Raw genomic sequence first — 27,593 nt, forward strand, 5'->3', positions numbered from 1 at the left:
TGTAACAATATAAACAGTGTTCCAGAGTCATTTAACAGATGATTGAAGAAATTGATCCTACAACGCGAAGTCAAAGAAAGTCCTTGACGATAATGTCACAGCTAATTCCTTTTTAGTGCCATGACGAAGGATAGTCACGACGTAACCGTACCTATAGTGCCACATTATAGCGCGAACTGTTAACCCATCTAAATCTTACATAATGCATCTTTAATACAAAACATTATTGTATAATGACACATATAAACAAATGTATAATGCAAATATATAAATTATGAATTTGTAGAGAGATATCTTTCCAGTAAACTTCCCATGAGTGCTAATCATACATTTAAAACAAAAATCAATGGCTTTAAAACAGAGACTTAATTGTGTTCAATGTTCCGGATCCATAAAAATACATTATTATTTTAGTCAAACATTTTCGCCATATTTTGATCGCACTTTCAACAGCAACTGATCGACAGATCTTAAAATACGAGGTGGCTGATAAAAGGGAACTAGATCTTGAAGGATTGCTTTGAAAACAAACGTTTATAATTTGCATTCCATTAGAGTACAGATTGGAATCCAATGTAAATAAACTACATATCCCAGTATAGAAACCCGACAACAGGAGTTTTTAGCAGAATAATAACATGCTGTGTTTAAAGGGAATCAGAGCAAGGTTAGTGAATATTACACTTTTCAATTCAAATTTGAATTTACGATTATTTCATGTTTAGCTATGCTTTTTAAGTAAGCTGAAATTGTTCTTTGGGATGTGTTTTACTTTATGATTAAAATTTTCAACCAGTAGCATTCTATAAAAGCCAAATAACTCACGGTTCTAAAAAATCAACAATATATCAAAATAAAGAGACTATATTTCCGCAGTTCATATGTCATCTACTTGTCTGGAAGACAGTGGTCCTATCCTCTGTTTTCTTATTTTTGATTTGAACTACTAAACTTCTAGAGGTTGTTGGCTGTCTTCCGTTGTGTTCACATTGAGGAAACTGCAGAATCCAACTTATCATGCAACAAATGAGTGAAGGGGTATAGTAACTCGACTCTTGATTAAAAGTCTTTACTCAACTGATGCGAGTAATCTGTGAATATCTTGTTTAAATCCAACATTAAAGGCTCTAAACCTCTAAATCAAAATTTCCATACCATTCGAATTAAAAACACGAATTAGAATTCAATCTTGGTCCATTTCAATCAATGTTGATGTTATTATCTTGTATGGCCGAATGGTTAGCACGTGCGCGCTGTATCATAAAGCCTGTCACTGAGTCTACTGGCGTGGTTTCGAATCCCCGCTTGAACGTGACAAGGAGTAGGGTCGCCTGTCCATCTTCGTGGGTTTTCTCCGGGTCCTCCGGTTTCCTCCCACTGTTAAAGACCCCTACGCACAAGCGAATTCTTGAAAAAAAAAATTAAACCATATGTTAGTTCCGAAATGACCTAGTTTGTGTCGAGTGGACGTATTTCACCTGAATTAATTGATCAGGCAGACATCACAATATTTTCTTTTAAAAATTGAATATATCACTTTATATGCAATTATATTACATTATTTTATGCTTTTAGACCAATTTTTGTAATTTAAAGGCACTAAATCGCAAATAATTGGGAAATAGAAATTGACACAAATAGGTCGCAACGCATATAATAATATAATATGAATGTATATAAACTACTTTTCATTCAATCGTTTCCGTTTTCACTCTAATTTCAAATCAGTTATGTTCGGCGAAATACGCCAGAAGTCTCTTTGGAATGATTATCTCTAGCGTCTGGTTATTCCAGTCTACATCGAGGTATTTATTGCGCATGCTCTACAGATAAGAATATTGCGTCACCATTTGACATATAACTCGTGGACTATATCGAGCCTCGTTTTTCGAGTCCCTTGTTACAAATGGCGCTGAACGCATTATGCTACACGATTCGTGTACCTATTGTAAAAATTTTATTTTGTCTTAAATATTGGATACCAGAAGTCCACAATCCATTGCTCAGTTTAAATCTATGGACATACATGTTCATGGTCCATTATCCACGATGACCTTTGACTTACCTGAGCTTAGAGCGTGCACCTTAGATGGATTAAGCACTTCAGGTTAATATTATTATTGGACATAACATTCACACCCGCATGTTAAATACAAGGCAGACGAACAGGTCTTAAGTAACATGTGTTATGTTAGAATAATTTGCTTTTTTAAATTTATGAAGCAGGTCTCTAATGTTAAAGAGGCCGATATATGGCTGAAGACAGGTAGCTGATGCTCAGTGAAATGAATGATCTTCCCCGAAGGGATGTGGTATTTGGTTCTGACCTGGCACAAATACCCAACATTTTGGCATTAATTCAAGAACATCTTAAAATATATTAGGTATTCAATTTTTAAGATATTTTAGTTTGGAAGAGATTCATATATCGATTTCCGACTTTCAGGATCCAGTCAACTTTGATCAATTATTGATTTTAATATATACTCATAACGATTGATTTTTAATAGAACACAGCTACGTCTGTTATTGTTACTTGGAAGAAGCGGTTGATAAATCTTTCATTTATTTTTCAGACAATGGGCTGGAGTATCTCACTCATTATTTTGTTGATATTTTCTTTCGAACAAGGTAAGAATACATAAATTAAGTATATCAGGCATTATTTAGTTTTGTGTACAGGGCCGGACATTGGTCAGCATCTACTTAAAAATAGATGAATAATAAATAACTTAAAGGAGCTAAATCGCTAATATTTTGGAAATAGAAATTGACACAAATGAGTCGCAGCACATAATAATGTAATATGAATTATATAAACTGATTTACATTCAATCGTTCCGTTTTACTGTGAATTGTCATCAGTTATGTTCGGCGGAATACGCCAGAAGTCTCAACCGCAAGTCAGTTTCTAGCGTCTGGTTATTCCAGTCAACACCGATATTATTTATTGCGCATGCTCTCCAAATAAGAATATGATATCACCGTTTGACATGACTTGTGGAATATGTCTAGCATCATTCTTTGAGCACCTTGTAACAAATGGCGCTGAAACGCATTATGGTACACGATTCGTGTACCAATGGTAAAATGTTTATTTTGTCTTAAATATTGGATATCAGAAGCCCATCTTTTCCAGGTAAGATCACAACACCAATGCTGATTTAAATTGCAAAAAAAATCGTGTTTTCAATGTCGAAGATTTTAGATTATATAATATGTGAAGTGTCCTAAATCGTTTTTTTTATAGCTTTACATTTATTTTTACAATATTATTATAATACAGAATAAAAAAAAATTACTGCGGAAATGGTGAACCTTTAAAGTTATGTATGTACTGTTTTGTATACCGGGTTGCAGTTCAGGTCCATGGGCCTTTTGTTCTAGAATTGAAGATTCTTTCTTAATTTTATCAAAATGTGAGTTCTGAAAAAGGATTTAATGAGTTTCAAACAAGTCACATCAAAAATATTCAAAATATCACCGAAATGGTGAAATTTGATCGTGGTCTGACCCCTATGTTCTGTTAGAGTTATACAACTTTACACAAAAACCATTTGTTTACTTTGTTTCTAATGATTGTTTCGCAGAAATGTTGCCAATAAATTTTGTATGTATCAGTAATTATATAATATGTGAAGTGTCCTAAATCAAACTAGATGCTACATTATTGAATTCAATAATGCTAAAAATAAGCCTTGGTTTTGTTTAGGAGAGAGAGAGAGAGAGAGGGAGAGAGATGGGGTTTAACGTCCACTCGACACAAACTAGGTCATTTCGGGACTAACCTATGGTTCAATTTTATTTACATAATTCGCTTGCGCATAGGGGAAAACCCACGAGGTTGGACAGGCGACCCTACTCCTTGTCACGTACAACCTGGGAATCGAAACCCCGCCAGTTGACTCAATGACAGACTTTATGATACAGCGCGCACATGCTAACCATTCAGCCATCCAACCACCCGTTTTGTTTAGGATGACGAATTCAATGAAATATTGTATGTACCGGTAATTAAACTATGTGACGTGTCGCAAATCAAACTATGCTACATTGGATTCAATAATGCTAAAAATAAGCCTAGGTTTTGTTTCGGATGACGAAACCTCTGTATTTCATTCAATTTGATTCAATAATGTTTTTTTTAAAAAAGTTTTATATTCGCGCCAAAACAATGTTTAACATAGCTCCATGTATCCGAAATTTGTTTAATTTGTTTGTGCCCCGGTAAAGTTTGAATGTTTAACACAGCTCCATGTATTAGAAATTTGTTTAATTTGTTTGTGCCCCGGTAAAGTTTGAATAGCTCAGATGCCCCATGAAATTGTATTTCAGTTCCTCGTATTCGAGATTTATTTGTTTTTGGTTGATATAAGAGGTGCTCTAGTTATCTGCTACAGTAATGTTCCCCAGTGCACGAGTCTGGTGGTCGGTGCATAACATTAAATCCCTTTTTATTACATTTTCATATAATGCCTACTTGCTTGTGCTTCTCAAAATAAATTGTTTTCGGACATTTTAGAACACGTTCGTCAGTCAGTCAGAGAGAGAGAAAGAGAGAGAGAGAGAGATGGACGTCGATTATGTACCGTTTACTCTATTACTTCAACATGTAGGCCTAACAATAACTGTTTTTCTGTATCTTTCCCCATCCGGAACATTCAAGTTGATCGATCACAGCAAATGCATTTTTGTTTTAATTTCCCATTTTCGTGTATTCATGTACCTAACTGATATGGTTGGCAGAATTATTTAATAAGAATTCATTGTTTACCTATTCATTGACATGGAAAGCTGTACATTCACGTTATGTAAGGTTTAGTTAAAGGGCTGGTTGTTCCTTCTAATAGAAGTTTCAGTCAAATTACCATATTCTGAACGAAGTTATGAGTGTTTGAAGTTTTGACAAGAAAATAAAGGGATGTCTAGATCGTCGGTCATGTTATTGAGTGACGTATATTTTAACATTGGCCAATTGTATGGCGGATAGTCTAATCCATTCAATATATGAGCCACTGAATGGTTTAGAGTGTTGATTATGGTTTTGACATGTGACTAAATGGTTAAAAAATAATACATATATATAATCATCAGGCCTACATTTATAGAGGTTTTAAAATCTTCAACTCATTCGATCCAGAGACAATGGATAGGGGGAGGGGGGTGTTGGCAGGGCCAGCGAAGCCTCGCGCTGGGAACCCAAAGGCGCGAAGCGCACGACGGGGGCTCCTCAACAAGAACTACTGGTTTAAATCGAAGATGGGATTGTATGTAAATCGTGCGTCTACCTGTGTACCCCCTGGTTCCAGATGGGGAGAGGGGGCGAGCGTGCGCCTCTCCATTAGATCCGTCAGTGAAGTTGTTCATTTATATGAAATTACAAATTCACTGAAAAAAAATTGAAGAGACTTTCCATTAAAAGCTTCTTTAAATATATGCATCATTATGGAGAACTTATAAGTTGTTTGTGATAAATTAAACGAACAGAAAATAGAATAATCGATTTATCTGATTTCTGTTACGAATCAACATGTGATAAGTTAAAGATGCGTTCCCCGAAGAGTATTTATCGGGTGGTTATTTTCAATAAAAGTATGGCAATTTTGTTATATATAGAAGGAAGACATATCGAATCTTACTAGAAAATGTACTGGATTCCCTGAAAAACACTCATGGAGCGCATACAGGACGAAAATGTAATCGACAGCCCGAAGATTAGGAATGTCTGCTCGTGTGACGTCAAAGGTTGCGGAGATTGAGCGCTAGATGTACATGTTGATAAACTTAAGGAAGAGTTATACGTACAACACTTTCTGAGATAAAAATCACGAAAAAAGACGTGGCTAGTGGATAATCTGAGAATTTAATTAGGCTTCGATATTTATGATAAATGGATAGCGATTAAAGACAACATCGTCGTGTGTATGCAATGAATACTTGGCACCCATTGCTAGATAGTTAGTCAGCTACGTGACATGACACAAACATGACCTATTGTAAAAGATTTTGTATAGCCGGGGTATTCCCTCGCGTAAACAGTGTTCTGAGAAGGATTTGAAGCAAATTTTTGACAGATTAATTAGTTTGAATATGTTTTTATTCCAAATACATCATCAAATCACCCAGTTTGTACAGCGGAACTATCTTTAAACAGAATAATCGATTTATCGATTTTAAATATTACCCAACAAGGTTCCAAATATAGACATATTAATAATAACATGATATGTAGAAACCATAAAAAAATGGGTACAATGAAAACGACACGAAACATGTCTTTACAGAACAAAGGAATCATCTCTACTGGATACGTTCAGTATCTATTACAGGAAAAGTCAGGTAAAAGAAAGGGGGGTAATTATTTGTATCTAACTCACAAAATACTTAAAGATAAATCCTATGAAAAATAGAATAGTAAATTGTATATTAAAATAATACCTTTTAATAATATTCTTTAATAAAATACGGGGATTGGATGGCTGAATGGTTAGCACGTGAGTGCTGTATTATAAAGTCTGTCATTGAGTCAACTGGCGTGGTTTCGAATCCCCGGTTGTACGTGACAAGGAGTAGGGTCGCCTGTCCAACTTCGTGGGTTTTCTCCGGGTCCTCCGGTTTCCTCCCACTGCTAAAGACCCCTATGCGCAAGCGAATTATGGAAATAAAATTGAACCATGTGTTAGTCCCGAAATGACCTGGTTTGTGTCGAGTGGACGTTAAACCCCATTTCTCTCTCTCTCTCTCTTTTTAATAAAATATGATGTATAACACATATGTAGGTCTAACAAAAGATATTATACAACACGATAAACACTTGCTTATTCGGGACCTAGAAATTGACAAAATGGGTCGCAACGCATATATTAATGTCATATTAATGTATATACACCGATTTACATTCAATCGTTTCCTGTTTTTACCCTAATTTCAAATCAGTTTCGGCGAAATACGACAGAAGTCTCAATCGAATGGCTATCTCTAGCGTCTGGTTATTCCAGTCTACACCGAGGGTATTTATTGGGCATGCTCTCCAGATAAGAACTTGGCGTCACCGTTTGACATGATTCGTGTGCCCATGGTAAAATGTTTATTTTGTCTTAAATATTAGATATCAGAAGCCCGTCTCTTCCCGGTAAGATCACAACATTAATGTTGATTTAAATTGACAATTAATTCAATTAATTCGAAGACTTTGGGTAATATTGACTTAGAGACTTTGCTACTTTAATTTATAACTATAGAAAATTTTATATTTATGAAGTTACTTATTCTGTGTTAGCCATTTCTTTGGAAAACATTATATTTATGAAATTATTACTATTGAAAACTTACTATATAAAATTATATTTATGAAATTACACAACTACAGGCGATCGGTGGCATTAAAGACACCGATTGCGTTATAAATAATTAAAACGGAATGGAAATGTAAACATGTTTTAAAGCAAAACCACCAAGAAAAATAAATATTCCCATCTTCATTAGCACGGTCGGTGTAGAAAAGTAGGACTTTAAAACCTATTTTTTTTTTTTGCAGCTGAGTTATTTATCAGTGGGAATGCCACGTGTGATAACCAAATGTTATTTTATGCGGATGGCGTTCAATATGCTGAGAGTGTTAACTGGTGGGAGTCGTCGCCCATCAATATTCCGGACAATACCACGGTTGTGGCTATAAAATGCCAAGATACGGGAGACGCTGGGGGAATTAAAGCAGCATTGGATAACGGCATTAAGACAGATGTTTCCTGGAAATGTTCAGATACATTTGAAGCTGGATGGAATCAAATCGGGTAATGGATGCTTTAATGTTAGTTATACAGCCCTTTTCCGGAATACTTAAAGATACACTATGGGAGATTAGGTAAAGGGCTGGCAGTTCTCACTATAATAGTTAAAAACTAGATAATGTAAAGGGAATTTGCTGAACATTTCAGTCAATTTGATCCATTCTGATCCGAGAGTTGATCATGGTCTGAATAAATTAATTAATGACTAATTAATAATTTAGATAACATTTCGGGCCTAAAGAAAGACCTTAAATAGGCAGATTTAGCTCTTGCATAATGTATGTTTAATTATCTTATAAGATACATGGCTCTGCAGCCTAATTCTGAAATACCTAGTGATACTTGTTGTAAAGCAACATTGAAGCATTTTATTATAAGATTTAAACCAAAAGGTGACCGTTCTTGCTAGTATAGTTTAAATAATGAAAACTGAATATATTCAATATTTCAGTCAAATTACTTTATTCTGGGCCACGTTACAGTACTTGATACTTAATAATTTAATTCCGAATGCCAAGCAGCTTTGCTTCGGTAATAAACAATTATTTAATGGCACGGTTGTCATCAATATCTTGTCCATCCATTGATTATGGATTTTCCATGTGCAGTAATTTCTAATTAATAATTTATATAACATTTGAAGCCCCCCCCCCCCATAAAAGCACAGACCTGATAAATATGCGGATTTACACCATACATACTATTTGAGTAAGTGATATTTTTCAAAATATACAAAACTAAATATTTTGATAAAATATTGATGAATTAGAAAGACCACAACAACCACTGGTTTGTTGGTACTTTATTTTGTTGTATCCTGACTGCATGCATAAAGTGCGTTAAAATTAGACAAACAAAAATGTTTGTAAGCAGATTAAGAATATATGTAGCGATTCACAGGTTGCTATAGAGCTAAATGTAAAGAAGGCAAAATCCTTGAAACATTCGTATCTTGCATTTGTTACAGATTTGATGACAGTGCGTGGAGTGTTGCTGTTGTTCCTGTTAATGATCCATGGAATTCTAAACCCGCATCCTTGGTTGGAAAAGCTGATTGGATATGGATATTGCAAACCACTGGACAAACCATGGTTGTCTATTGTAGAAAAGTCATCAACTTAGGTAACCCCGATTATGTGCACGATGATCATTTTTCCGTTTTATAATTTATTATTTCTATTTAGAAGGGGGACTCGGTTGGTCAGTGAATAAGGAGTCGGCTTACTAACCAGGGGATCCCGGGGTGATCCTCGGAATTCTTCAGATAGATATATAGATATTCTTTATTTCACAAACCGTACATAGATACAGTGTAGAAAAAATAATATATTTACATCAACAAAATATATAACATTTATATACATATGTGGATAGGATTTAAACAGGGGGGTGAGTAGTAGAGAGGGTAGTCTGGAGCAATTTTGGAATTCCAGACATTCCAAAGGTCTGACGTCACACATTCCTAAGGTCTGACGTCAGAGCATTCCACAGGTGTTCTATTTATAGGTTGAATATGGTTATTGTTGACTGAACAATGAGGTTATGAATAATAAAAAAGGTATGCAGGTGTTATATTCTTTGATCGTGTTTGACTTTTGTAACGAGGGTATGGGGTGCACGAATTGTTTATTGGAGGGTAGGGGGGGAAGATATTTCGCTTTATAGGCAGGTGTGTAGAGGTTACATTGAGTTCACGCCAAGTGTAGCTATACCTGTATTAAGGGACAATGACCTCCGCCATTAAGCTTGACAGGTGATTTTGTCGATTTTGTTCTAAGCCAATAGTTTTAATCTACATATTTGTGACAGGGTGTAGTTAAATTTTGGTTTTAAGTTTCGAAAATCTAGGTATAAAAGGGGGTTGATTACACGTTCAAATGTAGAATTGTTTTATGAAGTTGAAAACAAGAGATTAACATCATGAGTATCGACCTGTATCGAAAGGATATTGGAAATGATTATTTGGTTGTAAAATGTATTTGGCAAGAAGATGTGTGTTATCACATCAGACTGTATGGTTACGGTTTTAAGAGTGATAGATATCCAACACCCAATGGTATCATGTTTTTCGAGCGGCAATGGCAGACATTGATGAACACGTCCTCAGAGATAGATGAGTATTTACAAAAAAACATTGTAAAGAAATCAGTGCCTATTGGTAATGACGTGTACGTAACGATCGACAACAAATACCCTGGAGTCAACATTCGTAAATTTTGGTGGTGTGAAGAGGAACGAATGCCAAAACCTACCCGAAAGGGTGTTCATTTAAACGTGAAACAATGGGAGGCATTGAAAGTTAGCTTCAAAGAGTTGTGTGAAAATAATTTTACGGGTGAGGAACCACCCCTAGGTGTAGTAGGCTTAGCAAAGGCGGAGACTTGTGTATAATTTCTGTCCAACGTATTTTTTATTGGGCGGTCTGTGCGAACCAATAATATAACGAGTTGTATATATATATATAAATAGATGCCTAACTATTGAGTTATCATACGAAACAACATGGCTTCACCCAAGATATCAGATGTTTCAGTCGGTTTGACATTGAGTTTAGGGGACAATGATAATACAACCCCTGAAATATTACTGAAGGCTGGTTATTTAGGGTTGAAGCGTAAAATGGTTTTTAAGATGACATTAAAAGAATGGAGTCGGGTTGTTGATCGTTTCAAAAGATATTTATCCTGTACAAAACCTACCAAATTTGCCATCAACAGTGAGTTAAGCTGTGAACTGGGAACCGCCCGCCAAATGGTTCTGGAGAGAAAAAATGGTAGACAATTGGTGATACCCGAAAAAACCTTTTCCGACCTAACAGGCGTGTCTCGAGTTACAAGATCGTTCAAGCGCGGCCGTTATCATGTGTATGGTTGTTCGCCTGCCAAGTCGGGTCTCGGGGTAAAGGATTGGAGTTTGTTAAAATCTGGACAGGCGTGGCACAATACTCCAGAGGATTGTGTTTCTGCAGCAAACAATGAAGGATGGGACCAGCCTGATTGCTACAGCACGGAAGTACGCGTAGAAGGGGTCTACGCCGAAAATCAACTCATTTTCCACGAGGATCTTGTAGATGCGGAGGAACACGTTACACACCTCGTACCGTGCACCATGTGCTCAAAACCTATGCATGTCAATGACGATCATTACTGTCCTGCCGAAAATATACGTACGTTAGTTGTGCAAATATTGGGAGACATGATCAACACGGAGATTTCAAAAAGTGTAACCGGTCGCTGTGAAGGCTGTCTCAATGGTCGTGGAGGGCAGCTTGAACATACATGCCTGGGGATCAACTATTGGTTCGATGAAATCAACTTTGTGGACTTGTACTTCGAATCCTGTTTTCTAGAGTTGAACAAAGATCGTTTTTTACAGATAGCACGATTCGTCCCAGAGATTCGCGATCAGAGCGAAGAGTTGTTTCTACACGCAACGTTGTATTGGAAACCTCAAATCCTAGAATGTGTTCACACGTTGACTAAATAACTTTTTTTTTTTTTTTTTTTATGATTATAATTTTCATTTTCTATATGTATTACATTTGTACTTTGATATAATAAAAGATTAAACATTTTTAAATGGAATTAGTTATTTTTACCCCGGCTAACGAAATGGATGTAAGGCTAAAGACCCCATTTACATGTATGATATCAGGTCCCACACAATCGGGTAAGAGTCAATTGGTCAGGCGCTTGATTCTAGAACTACCACAAGTTGTCGATCAACCCATAGATCGTATCGTGTGTTGTTACGGTGTTTGGCAACCTTTGTACGAAGAATTAGCGGGTATCGTAGAATTTGTCGAAGGGTTATCCGCTAGTCTAAACCCCAAGGAAAGAACACTATTGATCATTGATGATTTGATGGACGAGACAACGGACAAAGTATCAAAACTCTTTACCCGCGGAAGTCACCACGAAAATACTTCCGTCATTTATATTGTTCAAAATCTGTTTCATAAAGGTAAACATCACAGGACGATCAGTCTCAATGCCCATTACATGATTATATTTAAGAACCCTCGAGACATGTCTGCTATAACGCAATTAGCCAAGCAGATGTACCCTGGGAAAACTAATTTTGTTCGTGAAAGTTACGAGGACGCTACAAGGAAACCCTATTCGTATTTATTTCTCGATTTGAAGAGTACAACCCCCGACCTTTTGAGACTTCGGAGTAGTATTTTCCCTAGGGATAACCCCACGGTGTACGTACCAAAGGTATAAAAGCAATTGATTTTCGACTGTACCTACACACAGTTGTCCGAAAATAGATAATGTATGTTCTAGATCGTCACGCCAAGCTATTACAAGCACTCAAGCGGGCCAAACCAAGACAGCGAATACATATTATTAAAAACGCAAGTAAACCAGTCATTGACGCATTGTGTGAGTGTTGTCTTAACATCTTGAAAGGGAGAGTTCGACTCTCGGCATACCACAAGAAACGATTGTCGAAACACAAACGTAGTCTGAGACATTTAGCGGACCTTAAAATCGCCCTGAAACAGAAGAAAAAAATCCTGCAGAGGGGGTGGATTTCTTGGTAGCTTGCTAGCACCTCTGGTAGGGATTCTAGGGAGTGTGGTACCTAAAATATTCGGGTTGTAATGGAATTTACTAAAAAGATGGCTCTAGTACCCGAGAGTTTGCTGGAAAATTTGCAAACACCTAAACCCCAGATATTACAGCCACCCTCTGTGAGAAAAGTTTCTGAATTAGACGTCGAAATACGACGCATCCTCGAGGACCCCGAAATGGATGAAAAATATTATCTAAAATACTTAATCATTCAATATTCCATTATTTTGAAAATAAAAACCACACAAAAAATGTTTAGGAAGCAAATTTCTGAGCGTTAATATCCCTGTGAATAATATTATCTAAAATACTAAATCATTCGAGTTACCGTATATCCCCAAAACCTGTAAGAAATAAATTAATTGTTAATTATCATCCTAGTTTATACATGCAATGTGTTCATTTTAGTGTATTTCATACTTGGTCATTTTTGAGAGTAAATAGCAGTTTTATCAATAATGTTCTCAAATTGCATCAATCACACACCAAACGTCAATTGGGATTAGCTTATCAAACGGGGGAAATTTGTTGCAATAAGAAATACCTATATTCGGACATTGATTTACTATAACATTAATACATCAGCAGTAACTATAAAAAACGTTAAAGGAGCTAAATCGCTAATATTTATGGGACCTAGAAATTGACAGAAATGGGTCGCAACGAATATAATAAGGTAATGTGAATGTATATAAACTGATTTACATTCAATCGTTTCTGTTTTTACCGTAATTTCTAATCAGTTATGTTCGGCGAAATGCGCCAAAGTTTCAATTGAATGACGATCTTTAGCGTCTGGTTATTCCAGTCTAAACCGATGGTATTTATTGCGCATGCTCTCCATATAAGAATATAGCATTGACATGACTTGTGGAATATGTCTAGCCTCGGTCTTCGAGTCCCTTGTGCCAAATGGCAAATGTACCAATGGTAAAATGTTTCTTTTGTCTTGAATATTGGATATCAGAAGCTCATCTATTCCTTGTAAGATCACAAGACCAATGCTGATTTGAATTGACAAATAATTCGTGTTTTCAATGTCGAAGATTTTGATGATATTGAGTTAGAGACTTAGCTACTTTAACAATAATTTTTGTAGATATGGAAAAAAAAGATATTGATCACATAGAAATACCAAAATTTTTTTAAAGATATGGAAAAAGATGTTGATCACATAAAAATACCAAATTTATATTCCATAAATGGTAGATGTAGACATTAAACATACATTATGCAAGGGCTATATCTCCCTATTGCAGGACTTCCTTTAGGCCTGAAATGTTTTCTAAATTATTAATTAGACATTAATTAACTGATCCAAGGCCATAATTAACTGATCCAAGGCCATAATCAACTCTCGATTGCTTCGGATTTCTCAGATATTAAATAGATTAGAACGGTTCAGCCATATTTTAATGGCTGCAATTATTGCAACGTCTTGTCAAACCTTCAAAGGCTAATATCTTCTCTCGCAATAGAGTAATTGGAATGAAAATTTCAAATTATTCACTTTACATTATCTATTGTCGAACTATTATAGCAAGAATGGCTAGCTCTTTATCGAAATCTTACATACTGTATCTTTAAGTTAAAGATAAAAGTTACAAGTTTGTTTTTATATGAAATTTTACAATTTTATAATAATCTACCGGAAATATACATAACAGGGATAAAGCATAACGTTTACACGATATAATAACCATGAATGTAAGTGAATAAACAACAAACAACACTTCAAAATTCATACGTTCATGGAAAAATCTTACCAATCGGTGCATAGATACGATAAGCATTCATTAAAAATCACAGAGAATATAAAATATGTGACTGGACAAAAATATTACTATATGATACATATGTCCAGACTGAAAAATCTCTGTTCAGACTGATATAATAAAATATCTGCAGTTTATAGGGAACTCTGTAAGATGCACATAAGTATATACCACTGTTTTATTTCGAACAAGTATAAAAACATTTCATTGGAGAGATTAAACATTATTGACATAGATTTATAATGATGTTTAGTTATTTTCGAAAGATATTTACTCGTGAAGTAAGGTTTGTTAAATAATCTCTTCAGTGTTTAATCAATTGTAACGGTGATTTTCCGAGTTGTTTGACTTGAACCGTGAATGTTAAATATGTTTTGTACTAGACAATGTAACGGCATATATATACATTTCGATAATTGCACTTTTATTAAAGTTCAAATGTTCGGGGTGCATATTCCATATGTCGTGAATGCGGCGAGGAAAATGATGCATGCCTATTTTTTAAGTCTTCATAATAAACCATCTAGAAACCTCAATTTAAAGCCGGAAATCAGCTGTATCGCGTTATGGGGAATGGAAGTAATTGTATAAGGTATTAGACAGGGAAAGATTTGTCAATGAATGTCGGTGAAGGGGAAATTTCCAAATAATGTTTAACCCGTTTCATATAAGTTGTGAATAAATAGGGTAACTTATTCCAAACCATATAGCTCATATTGTCTTGATCATCCCTAGGTGCGTAAATAATCATCTAATAATGTGTTTAAGTAAATATAGCCTCATGCAACAGAATGACCATATGTTCAGATAGGGAAAAATGCCTCTTCAGACTAAAATATCTCCAGTTTTGCAGAACGACGAAGTCCAGTTAAGTTTATCCACGTAAAAGTAACTCCATCTCGACAAATAACGACACCCCAGTTTGAAAGGTATATTAATTGTGTGCTGGTGATATCAAATGGAAGTACAAGTACTAAAATGGCTGAAGTATGTCGAATGTACAACCGTCTGTTATCAACACAATGACGACAGGGTATTCCCTTATAGTAGTAAACCAAGCATCCATTTTTTTAAATGCAGTTAAGCCCCCCCCCCTTTATTATATAATCTGTTACTCTAATGAACTTTTTAAAAAAACGAAAAAAAAAACGAAGAATTAATTTATAAAATTAAAAATGAAATTATAAAATTAAAAATGAATTTATAAGATTAAAATTGAATTTATAAAATTGTAAATGAATGTCATTATAAAATTGAAAATGAATTTATAAAATCAAAAATGAATTTATAAAGTTAAAAATGAATTTACAAAATTGAAAACAAATTTACAAAAATAAAAATTATTCTACAAATTTAATTTATTTCTTTTTTTTTATATTGAGGATTATTTTCCAAAATTAAAAATTATTTTCCAAAATTTAAAATTATTTTCCAAAATTTAAAATTATTTTCCAAAATTTAAAATTATTTTCCAAAATTAAAAATTATTTTCCAAAATCAAAAATTATTTTCCAAAATTTCGATTTCCATACTCCCCTGGCAATACAATCGTTTGTTCTTCAAGTGCTGACAGAATCTATTTTTCACTGTCAGAGCATCTAAAATATGGAATAATCTTCTAGATACACACTTAGTCTTCGTTGTGTCATTAGTAACAATAAACAAATTGGAGGGGGGGGGGGGAACAAGAAAACTAACAAAATTCATACTTTCAAATGAAATCTTTATTATACACATTACGGTATCAGAAATTTAAAATCGAAAAGATTATGACGAATACATATATATTTATATATATATATAAACAACATATTAACCATGCCAGTATGACAAAATGTGTATTGTTTTCAATACGTTTTAGGTATGCCACTCTAGAATTTCGTTGGATTTCGTAATGGGGTTTTATTATCTTTCGATGACTTGTTGTCGCAGAATCTCCATTTTAAGTTTATGTTCATTCACGATAGCATTGATCTTAGCATTTAACAATGCCAGTCTTAAATCATGCGCAGATGTCCTATTATTTACACTGAATGGTTCGGAAATGATGTCGAGTGGTTGCTGACTGATTACATTCGGATCTACATTACCACCGTGGCGACCGCCACAGTATTCAGTATTATCTGAAAAAAGAAAATATCCAAATAGTTTAGTCTAACAAAGACATATCAATATTTTAATTATGTGAATAATTTATGTTGTTGCAATGTATCTAAATCTTTCAAGCAAAAAACAACGTATCCACCGATGCATCTAATGTGTCGTTTTAACATAGTATAGTGTTTTAAGTGGCTTTTAATTACTTACCAAAAGAAGCCCCATTTTTTACGCTTTCACCCGGCCTTTTCTTTGACGTTCTTGTTAGCTTCATTTCGTTTCTTTTAAGATGACGCCAGTAATTCTTTAATTGAGTCGAACTTCTAACAGGGAAATTTGGCTGTGCACAGAAACGTTTTTCAATTTCTTTCCAAGCCTGTTCTTTGAGAGAAACCGATTCTACATCCCTTCGCTTATTATCAATTATATTTAGGAATTCTTTTACCACTGTCAATAGGAATTGTTTCTCGAAATCTGTCATTGAAGGTGAGCGACTTTTTGGGGTATCCATCACGTACAAATTATGTCTGTTGTACTGAGAAAACTTATCACAACTCTACTTTATAAATAATCACAATAATACAATAATAGAAGCATTGCAAAAGAAATTGGCCAGATTATAGTACAAACGGTAGTTGTGTACAATATACACAAGATCTGCTACGTCACACAACGTCTTTCAATGCGACTTTTCCGACAACGATACCATTTCGTCCACGCCGTCAGTTATTTCGCTAGAAAAAATTTTGTGGTAATTGTATCTTCAGATGTTTGGCCCCAATATACACCATACACACAGCCACACACACCACACACCACACCAAGCATCATTACTAGACGGTCATGTCTGAGTACATTGAGTATAATAATCGTCTAGCCACGTTTGACAACCAATGGACCCATGTTCATCCATCACCTTACAAGTTAAGTGAATCCGGATTTGTTTATTTCGGGGATAATGGTCGTGTGCAGTGTTTCAGTTGTAAATTGATATTGAAGGATTGGAAGCCATTCGACGATCCATTCCACGAACATGCTAAATATAAACCAAACTGCCCCTATATGAGAATGATTAAAGGGTCTTTGGGTGGTGGTTACCGATGGGAATACAAAGGAATACTAGATGGAAAAGTCATCCAGTTGGCACATTCCCGTGTGTTGTACAAGTGTAAAGCCGAATGTATTGACGCTGCTAAGAAAGCCGACTTTAGCTATATTGATAGTATGGGTAGATCTTATTTATTCCTGACAGAGTGGAATTGCAAAGCAGATAAAGTCAAACAGTGGGATATAGACAACATGTCAGCCAAAACACTTGATTTCGAAGCTTATTTGTTTAAACAGTGAATTACCACAAAATTTGTCCTAGCGAAATAACTGACGGCGTGGACGAAATGGTATCGTTGTCGGAAAAGTCGCATTGAAAGACGTTGTGTGACGTAGCAGATCTTGTGTATATTGTACACAACTGCCGTTTGTACTATAATCTGGCCAATTTCTTTTGCAATGCTTCTATTATTGTATTATTGTGATTATTTATAAAGTAGAGTTGTGATAAGTTTTCTCAGTACAACAGACATAATTTGTACGTGATGGATACCCCAAAAAGTCGCTCACCTTCAATGACAGATTTCGAGAAACAATTCCTATTGACAGTGGTAAAAGAATTCCTAAATATAATTGATAATAAGCGAAGGGATGTAGAATCGGTTTCTCTCAAAGAACAGGCTTGGAAAGAAATTGAAAAACGTTTCTGTGCACAGCCAAATTTCCCTGTTAGAAGTTCGACTCAATTAAAGAATTACTGGCGTCATCTTAAAAGAAACGAAATGAAGCTAACAAGAACGTCAAAGAAAAGGCCGGGTGAAAGCGTAAAAAATGGGGCTTCTTTTGGTAAGTAATTAAAAGCCACTTAAAACACTATACTATGTTAAAACGACACATTAGATGCATCGGTGGATACGTTGTTTTTTGCTTGAAAGATTTAGATACATTGCAACAACATAAATTATTCACATAATTAAAATATTGATATGTCTTTGTTAGACTAAACTATTTGGATATTTTCTTTTTTCAGATAATACTGAATACTGTGGCGGTCGCCACGGTGGTAATGTAGATCCGAATGTAATCAGTCAGCAACCACTCGACATCATTTCCGAACCATTCAGTGTAAATAATAGGACATCTGCGCATGATTTAAGACTGGCATTGTTAAATGCTAAGATCAATGCTATCGTGAATGAACATAAACTTAAAATGGAGATTCTGCGACAACAAGTCATCGAAAGATAATAAAACCCCATTACGAAATCCAACGAAATTCTAGAGTGGCATACCTAAAACGTATTGAAAACAATACACATTTTGTCATACTGGCATGGTTAATATGTTGTTTATATATATATATAAATATATATGTATTCGTCATAATCTTTTCGATTTTAAATTTCTGATACCGTAATGTGTATAATAAAGATTTCATTTGAAAGTATGAATTTTGTTAGTTTTCTTGTTCCCCCCCCCCCCCTCCAATTTGTTTATTGTTACTAATGACACAACGAAGACTAAGTGTGTATCTAGAAGATTATTCCATATTTTAGATGCTCTGACAGTGAAAAATAGATTCTGTCAGCACTTGAAGAACAAAAGATTGTATTGCCAGGGGAGTATGGAAATCGAAATTTTGGAAAATAATTTTTGATTTTGGAAAATAATTTTTAATTTTGGAAAATAATTTTTAATTTTGGAAAATAATTTTAAATTTTGGAAAATAATTTTTAATTTTGGAAAATAATCCTCAATTTAAAAAAAAAGAAATAAATTAAATTTGTAGAATAATTTTTATTTTTGTAAATTTGTTTTCAATTTTGTAAATTCATTTTTAACTTTATAAATTCATTTTTGATTTTATAAATTCATTTTCAATTTTATAATGACATTCATTTACAATTTTATAAATTCAATTTTAATCTTATAAATTCATTTTTAATTTTATAATTTCATTTTTAATTTTATAAATTAATTCTTCGTTTTTTTTTTTCGTTTTTTTTAAAAGTTCATTAGAGTAACAGATTATATAATAAAGGGGGGGGGGGGCTTAACTGCATTTAAAAAAATGGATGCTTGGTTTACTACTATAAGGGAATACCCTGTCGTCATTGTGTTGATAACAGACGGTTGTACATTCGACATACTTCAGCCATTTTAGTACTTCCATTATATCACCAGCACACAAATAATATACCTTTCAAACTGGGGTGTCGTTATTTGTCGAGATGGAGTTACTTTTACGTGGATAAACTTAACTGGACTTCGTCGTTCTGCAAAACTGGAGATATTTTAGTCTGAAGAGGCATTTTTCCCTATCTGAACATATGGTCATTCTGTTGCATGAGGCTATATTTACTTAAACACATTATTAGATGATTATTTACGCACCTAGGGATGATCAAGACAATATGAGCTATATGGTTTGGAATAAGTTACCCTATTTATTCACAACTTATATGAAACGGGTTAAACATTATTTGGAAATTTCCCCTTCACCGACATTCATTGACAAATCTTTCCCTGTCTAATACCTTATACAATTACTTCCATTCCCCATAACGCGATACAGCTGATTTCCGGCTTTAAATTGAGGTTTCTAGATGGTTTATTATGAAGACTTAAAAAATAGGCATGCATCATTTTCCTCGCCGCATTCACGACATATGGAATATGCACCCCGAACATTTGAACTTTAATAAAAGTGCAATTATCGAAATGTATATATATGCCGTTACATTGTCTAGTACAAAACATATTTAACATTCACGGTTCAAGTCAAACAACTCGGAAAATCACCGTTACAATTGATTAAACACTGAAGAGATTATTTAACAAACCTTACTTCACGAGTAAATATCTTTCGAAAATAACTAAACATCATTATAAATCTATGTCAATAATGTTTAATCTCTCCAATGAAATGTTTTTATACTTGTTCGAAATAAAACAGTGGTATATACTTATGTGCATCTTACAGAGTTCCCTATAAACTGCAGATATTTTATTATATCAGTCTGAACAGAGATTTTTCAGTCTGGACATATGTATCATATAGTAATATTTTTGTCCAGTCACATATTTTATATTCTCTGTGATTTTTAATGAATGCTTATCGTATCTATGCACCGATTGGTAAGATTTTTCCATGAACGTATGAATTTTGAAGTGTTGTTTGTTGTTTATTCACTTACATTCATGGTTATTATATCGTGTAAACGTTATGCTTTATCCCTGTTATGTATATTTCCGGTAGATTATTATAAAATTGTAAAATTTCATATAAAAACAAACTTGTAACTTTTATCTTTAACTTAAAGATACAGTATGTAAGATTTCGATAAAGAGCTAGCCATTCTTGCTATAATAGTTCGACAATAGATAATGTAAAGTGAATAATTTGAAATTTTCATTCCAATTACTCTATTGCGAGAGAAGATATTAGCCTTTGAAGGTTTGACAAGACGTTGCAATAATTGCAGCCATTAAAATATGGCTGAACCGTTCTAATCTATTTAATATCTGAGAAATCCGAAGCAATCGAGAGTTGATTATGGCCTTGGATCAGTTAATTATGGCCTTGGATCAGTTAATTAATGTCTAATTAATAATTTAGAAAACATTTCAGGCCTAAAGGAAGTCCTGCAATAGGGAGATATAGCCCTTGCATAATGTATGTTTAATGTCTACATCTACCATTTATGGAATATAAATTTGGTATTTTTATGTGATCAACATCTTTTTCCATATCTTTAAAAAAATTTTGGTATTTCTATGTGATCAATATCTTTTTTTTCCATATCTACAAAAATTATTGTTAAAGTAGCTAAGTCTCTAACTCAATATCATCAAAATCTTCGACATTGAAAACACGAATTATTTGTCAATTCAAATCAGCATTGGTCTTGTGATCTTACAAGGAATAGATGAGCTTCTGATATCCAATATTCAAGACAAAAGAAACATTTTACCATTGGTACATTTGCCATTTGGCACAAGGGACTCGAAGACCGAGGCTAGACATATTCCACAAGTCATGTCAATGCTATATTCTTATATGGAGAGCATGCGCAATAAATACCATCGGTTTAGACTGGAATAACCAGACGCTAAAGATCGTCATTCAATTGAGACTTTGGCGCATTTCGCCGAACATAACTGATTAGAAATTACGGTAAAAACAGAAACGATTGAATGTAAATCAGTTTATATACATTCACATTACCTTATTATATTCGTTGCGACCCATTTCTGTCAATTTCTAGGTCCCATAAATATTAGCGATTTAGCTCCTTTAACGTTTTTTATAGTTACTGCTGATGTATTAATGTTATAGTAAATCAATGTCCGAATATAGGTATTTCTTATTGCAACAAATTTCCCCCGTTTGATAAGCTAATCCCAAATGACGTTTGGTGTGTGATTGATGCAATTTGAGAACATTATTGATAAAACTGCTATTTACTCTCAAAAATGACCAAGTATGAAATACACTAAAATGAACACATTGCATGTATAAACTAGGATGATAATTAACAATTAATTTATTTCTTACAGGTTTTGGGGATATACGGTAACTCGAATGATTTAGTATTTTAGATAATATTATTCACAGGGATATTAACGCTCAGAAATTTGCTTCCTAAACATTTTTTGTGTGGTTTTTATTTTCAAAATAATGGAATATTGAATGATTAAGTATTTTAGATAATATTTTTCATCCATTTCGGGGTCCTCGAGGATGCGTCGTATTTCGACGTCTAATTCAGAAACTTTTCTCACAGAGGGTGGCTGTAATATCTGGGGTTTAGGTGTTTGCAAATTTTCCAGCAAACTCTCGGGTACTAGAGCCATCTTTTTAGTAAATTCCATTACAACCCGAATATTTTAGGTACCACACTCCCTAGAATCCCTACCAGAGGTGCTAGCAAGCTACCAAGAAATCCACCCCCTCTGCAGGATTTTTTTCTTCTGTTTCAGGGCGATTTTAAGGTCCGCTAAATGTCTCAGACTACGTTTGTGTTTCGACAATCGTTTCTTGTGGTATGCCGAGAGTCGAACTCTCCCTTTCAAGATGTTAAGACAACACTCACACAATGCGTCAATGACTGGTTTACTTGCGTTTTTAATAATATGTATTCGCTGTCTTGGTTTGGCCCGCTTGAGTGCTTGTAATAGCTTGGCGTGACGATCTAGAACATACATTATCTATTTTCGGACAACTGTGTGTAGGTACAGTCGAAAATCAATTGCTTTTATACCTTTGGTACGTACACCGTGGGGTTATCCCTAGGGAAAATACTACTCCGAAGTCTCAAAAGGTCGGGGGTTGTACTCTTCAAATCGAGAAATAAATACGAATAGGGTTTCCTTGTAGCGTCCTCGTAACTTTCACGAACAAAATTAGTTTTCCCAGGGTACATCTGCTTGGCTAATTGCGTTATAGCAGACATGTCTCGAGGGTTCTTAAATATAATCATGTAATGGGCATTGAGACTGATCGTCCTGTGATGTTTACCTTTATGAAACAGATTTTGAACAATATAAATGACGGAAGTATTTTCGTGGCGACTTCAGCGGGTAAAGAGTTTTGATACTTTGTCCGTTGTCTCGTCCATCAAATCATCAATGATCAATAGTGTTCTTTCCTTGGGGTTTAGACTAGCGGATAACCCTTCGACAAATTCTACGATACCCGCTAATTCTTCGTACAAAGGTTGCCAAACACCGTAACAACACACGATACGATCTATGGGTTGATCGACAACTTGTGGTAGTTCTAGAATCAAGCGCCTGACCAATTGACTCTTACCCGATTGTGTGGGACCTGATATCATACATGTAAATGGGGTCTTTAGCCTTACATCCATTTCGTTAGCCGGGGTAAAAATAACTAATTCCATTTAAAAATGTTTAATCTTTTATTATATCAAAGTACAAATGTAATACATATAGAAAATGAAAATTATAATCATAAAAAAAAAAAAAAAAAAAGTTATTTAGTCAACGTGTGAACACATTCTAGGATTTGAGGTTTCCAATACAACGTTGCGTGTAGAAACAACTCTTCGCTCTGATCGCGAATCTCTGGGACGAATCGTGCTATCTGTAAAAAACGATCTTTGTTCAACTCTAGAAAACAGGATTCGAAGTACAAGTCCACAAAGTTGATTTCATCGAACCAATAGTTGATCCCCAGGCATGTATGTTCAAGCTGCCCTCCACGACCATTGAGACAGCCTTCACAGCGACCGGTTACACTTTTTGAAATCTCCGTGTTGATCATGTCTCCCAATATTTGCACAACTAACGTACGTATATTTTCGGCAGGACAGTAATGATCGTCATTGACATGCATAGGTTTTGAGCACATGGTGCACGGTACGAGGTGTGTAACGTGTTCCTCCGCATCTACAAGATCCTCGTGGAAAATGAGTTGATTTTCGGCGTAGACCCCTTCTACGCGTACTTCCGTGCTGTAGCAATCAGGCTGGTCCCATCCTTCATTGTTTGCTGCAGAAACACAATCCTCTGGAGTATTGTGCCACGCCTGTCCAGATTTTAACAAACTCCAATCCTTTACCCCGAGACCCGACTTGGCAGGCGAACAACCATACACATGATAACGGCCGCGCTTGAACGATCTTGTAACTCGAGACACGCCTGTTAGGTCGGAAAAGGTTTTTTCGGGTATCACCAATTGTCTACCATTTTTTCTCTCCAGAACCATTTGGCGGGCGGTTCCCAGTTCACAGCTTAACTCACTGTTGATGGCAAATTTGGTAGGTTTTGTACAGGATAAATATCTTTTGAAACGATCAACAACCCGACTCCATTCTTTTAATGTCATCTTAAAAACCATTTTACGCTTCAACCCTAAATAACCAGCCTTCAGTAATATTTCAGGGGTTGTATTATCATTGTCCCCTAAACTCAATGTCAAACCGACTGAAACATCTGATATCTTGGGTGAAGCCATGTTGTTTCGTATGATAACTCAATAGTTAGGCATCTATTTATATATATATATACAACTCGTTATATTATTGGTTCGCACAGACCGCCCAATAAAAAATACGTTGGACAGAAATTATACACAAGTCTCCGCCTTTGCTAAGCCTACTACACCTAGGGGTGGTTCCTCACCCGTAAAATTATTTTCACACAACTCTTTAAAGCTAACTTTCAATGCCTCCCATTGTTTCACGTTTAAATGAACACCCTTTCGGGTAGGTTTTGGCATTCGTTCCTCTTCACACCACCAAAATTTACGAATGTTGACTCCAGGGTATTTGTTGTCGATCGTTACGTACACGTCATTACCAATAGGCACTGATTTCTTTACAATGTTTTTTTGTAAATACTCATCTATCTCTGAGGACGTGTTCATCAATGTCTGCCATTGCCGCTCGAAAAACATGATACCATTGGGTGTTGGATATCTATCACTCTTAAAACCGTAACCATACAGTCTGATGTAATAACACACATCTTCTTGCCAAATACATTTTACAACCAAATAATCATTTCCAATATCCTTTCGATACAGGTCGATACTCATGATGTTAATCTCTTGTTTTCAACTTCATAAAACAATTCTACATTTGAACGTGTAATCAACCCCCTTTTATACCTAGATTTTCGAAACTTAAAACCAAAATTTAACTACACCCTGTCACAAATATGTAGATTAAAACTATTGGCTTAGAACAAAATCGACAAAATCACCTGTCAAGCTTAATGGCGGAGGTCATTGTCCCTTAATACAGGTATAGCTACACTTGGCGTGAACTCAATGTAACCTCTACACACCTGCCTATAAAGCGAAATATCCCCCCCCCCTACCCTCCAATAAACAATTCGTGCACCCCATACCCTCGTTACAAAAGTCAAACACGATCAAAGAATATAACACCTGCATACCTTTTTTATTATTCATAACCTCATTGTTCAGTCAACAATAACCATATTCAACCTATAAATAGAACACCTGTGGAATGCTCTGACGTCAGACCTTAGGAATGTGTGACGTCAGACCTTTGGAATGTCTGGAATTCCAAAATTGCTCCAGACTACCCTCTCTACTACTGGGGTGTAACCTTTGTGTTATAACCTTAATTAATCCGTGTAAACTATTTAATACATAAGGGTGAGTACAGTTAAACAATTCGCTAAACTTGTGTATATTTGGTCGTAAGTAGAACTTAGGCGATATAGACAATTTCCTTTTCTTTAAAATAACCGAATCTGTACAAATAAACAGATAGTGGAACTCGTCGCCAATTTCATTTAGAATGCATAATTTACAGGTTATATTTTCTCTCGGGGTTCTAAATCTACATATTAGTTTAGATTTGTACATGGGTAAGACTGAAAGATATTTTTCGAAATCAAGACTATGTTTAAATAATCTGTAATTTAAACCCTTTGGAGATAATGCTATGCTACTATGCCATGATTGTAAAAACATTATCTTAGTTTTATGTGTATTCACTTTTAATTTCCATAATAAGCAGTATTCATTGAAAATATTTAGTTGTTTTTGTATGTCCTCGCTTGACTCTGCTAGCAATATAGTGTCATCAGCGTACAATAATATAAATAGTTTTAGATAGATATGCAATTCATTTCGGGCTTTGCTAGATATAGAGCTAAGTCCGTTTACATTATTTTTATTCAGAAATTCTTCTAAATCATTCAAGAAAATGGAAAATAAAAACGGGGAGAGATTTTCGCCCTGTCGTATTCCGTTGGTACATTCGAAACTAGGCGATTCTTCGCCGTTTAGTTTGATCTTGGCTTTAATGTCCTGATAAATATTAATTATAACAGCGTGTTTAATTAAAATTAATTTACAAAAATTCAAAATTAATTTACAAAAATTCAAAATTAATTTACAAAAATTCAAAATTAATTTACAAAAATTCAAAATTAATTTACAAAAATTAAAAATTAATTTACAAAAATTAAAAATTAATTTACAAAAATTAAAAATTAATTTACAAAAATTAAAAATTAATTTACAAAAATTAAAAATTAATTTACAAAAATTAAAAATTAATTTACAAAAATTAAAAATTAATTTACAAAAATTAAAAATTAATTTACAAAAATTAAAAATTAAAAATTAATTTACAAAAATTAAAAATTAATTTACAAAAATTAAAAATTAATTTACAAAAATTAAAAATTAATTTACAAAAATTAAAAATTAATTTACAAAATTAAAAATTATATTTATAATTATAGACTAGTAATGAATGAATGAATGAATGAATGAATGAATTAATTATAATTTGAATTTCTGTCAATTAATTATAATTTAAATTCTACACAGATACACCACCTACAACATCAAGTGAGACAGATGCAACACCTAGTGATACATATACAGCAACCAGTGGTGTAGATACACTCCACACAACAACCACGTTAGATACACCACCTACAACAACCAATGTAGATACAGCAACCACGGTAGATAGAACACCCACAACAAATGGTAATACTGATACAACCACGGTAGATACAACACCTACAACACCTGGTAATACAGATACTACCACGGTAGATTCACCACCTACAACAACTGGTGATACAGAGACACCCCCTACAACAACCGTTGTAGATACATCAACCACGGTCGATACACCACCTATAACAACCGGTGATACCGATGCAACACCTACAGCAACTAGTTTTACAGATACGCCACCTACAAAAACCACGCCACCATCGACAACAACCAGTGATACAGATGCGCCACCTACACCACTTACAGCAACTAGTAATACAGATACTCCACCTACGACAACTAGTGGCGCTGACACAAAAACTCACACATTTAATAACTCCACCTTAAAGACGCCAAGTAAAGAAGTCAAGAAGTTGTGTGGCTGTAACTGCATTAAAAGGCCCAACCCTAATCAAACAAACACTCTTCAGGCAAAGGTAACTTCACTACAGAAAGATCTTAAAGTGACAGTCAAAAGTCTTTCATCCACAATACGTAGAAAAAAATCAGCTGCCGACTCTAGGGTGTCATCATCGATTATTGGGACAACCTCCACCATCATCCTGATCTGTACAATGGGTGTCATGGTTGTGGCGGACATCCCAACCATAGCTAAGCACATTTACAGCAATTTCTGTGATGCACGAAAGAAAGACAGCGAGACTGAAATGATATCAACAGTTACTTGATTTATTGAATAAAGTGAATACAAATTTCTTTTTTTAAAAAAACATTAGCAATTTCTGTGAGGTACAGAAGTAAATTAGCGACATTGAAATTTTATGAA

General features: G+C 34.6%; 1 protein-coding gene across 1 annotated transcript; it reads left to right on the top strand.

The window, feature by feature from the left end:
- Positions 1 to 2,551: 2,551 nt before the first annotated feature.
- Positions 2,552 to 27,593, top strand: LOC126824581 (uncharacterized). The gene is made up of 4 exons (XM_050553837.1): positions 2,552 to 2,631; positions 7,538 to 7,793; positions 8,758 to 8,912; positions 26,630 to 27,593. Exons 1-4 carry the CDS (start codon positions 2,580 to 2,582, stop codon positions 27,493 to 27,495), a joined length of 1,329 nt encoding a protein of 442 aa, XP_050409794.1. The 5' UTR covers positions 2,552 to 2,579; the 3' UTR covers positions 27,496 to 27,593.

The sequence above is a fragment of the Patella vulgata genome, chromosome 1 (genome assembly GCF_932274485.2).
Source record: "Patella vulgata chromosome 1, xgPatVulg1.2, whole genome shotgun sequence".
Classification (NCBI taxonomy): domain Eukaryota; kingdom Metazoa; phylum Mollusca; class Gastropoda; family Patellidae; genus Patella; species Patella vulgata.

Bases quoted from the DNA above. Each gene is read 5' to 3' on its own strand.
- LOC126824581 (XM_050553837.1), top strand. From the start codon at position 2,580: ATGGGCTGGAGTATCTCACTCATTATTTTGTTGATATTTTCTTTCGAA. The intron at 2,632-7,537 runs GTAAGAATACAT...TTTTTTTTGCAG, and splicing joins GATATTTTCTTTCGAACAAG to CTGAGTTATTTATCAGTGGG. The intron at 7,794-8,757 runs GTAATGGATGCT...CATTTGTTACAG, and splicing joins GCTGGATGGAATCAAATCGG to ATTTGATGACAGTGCGTGGA.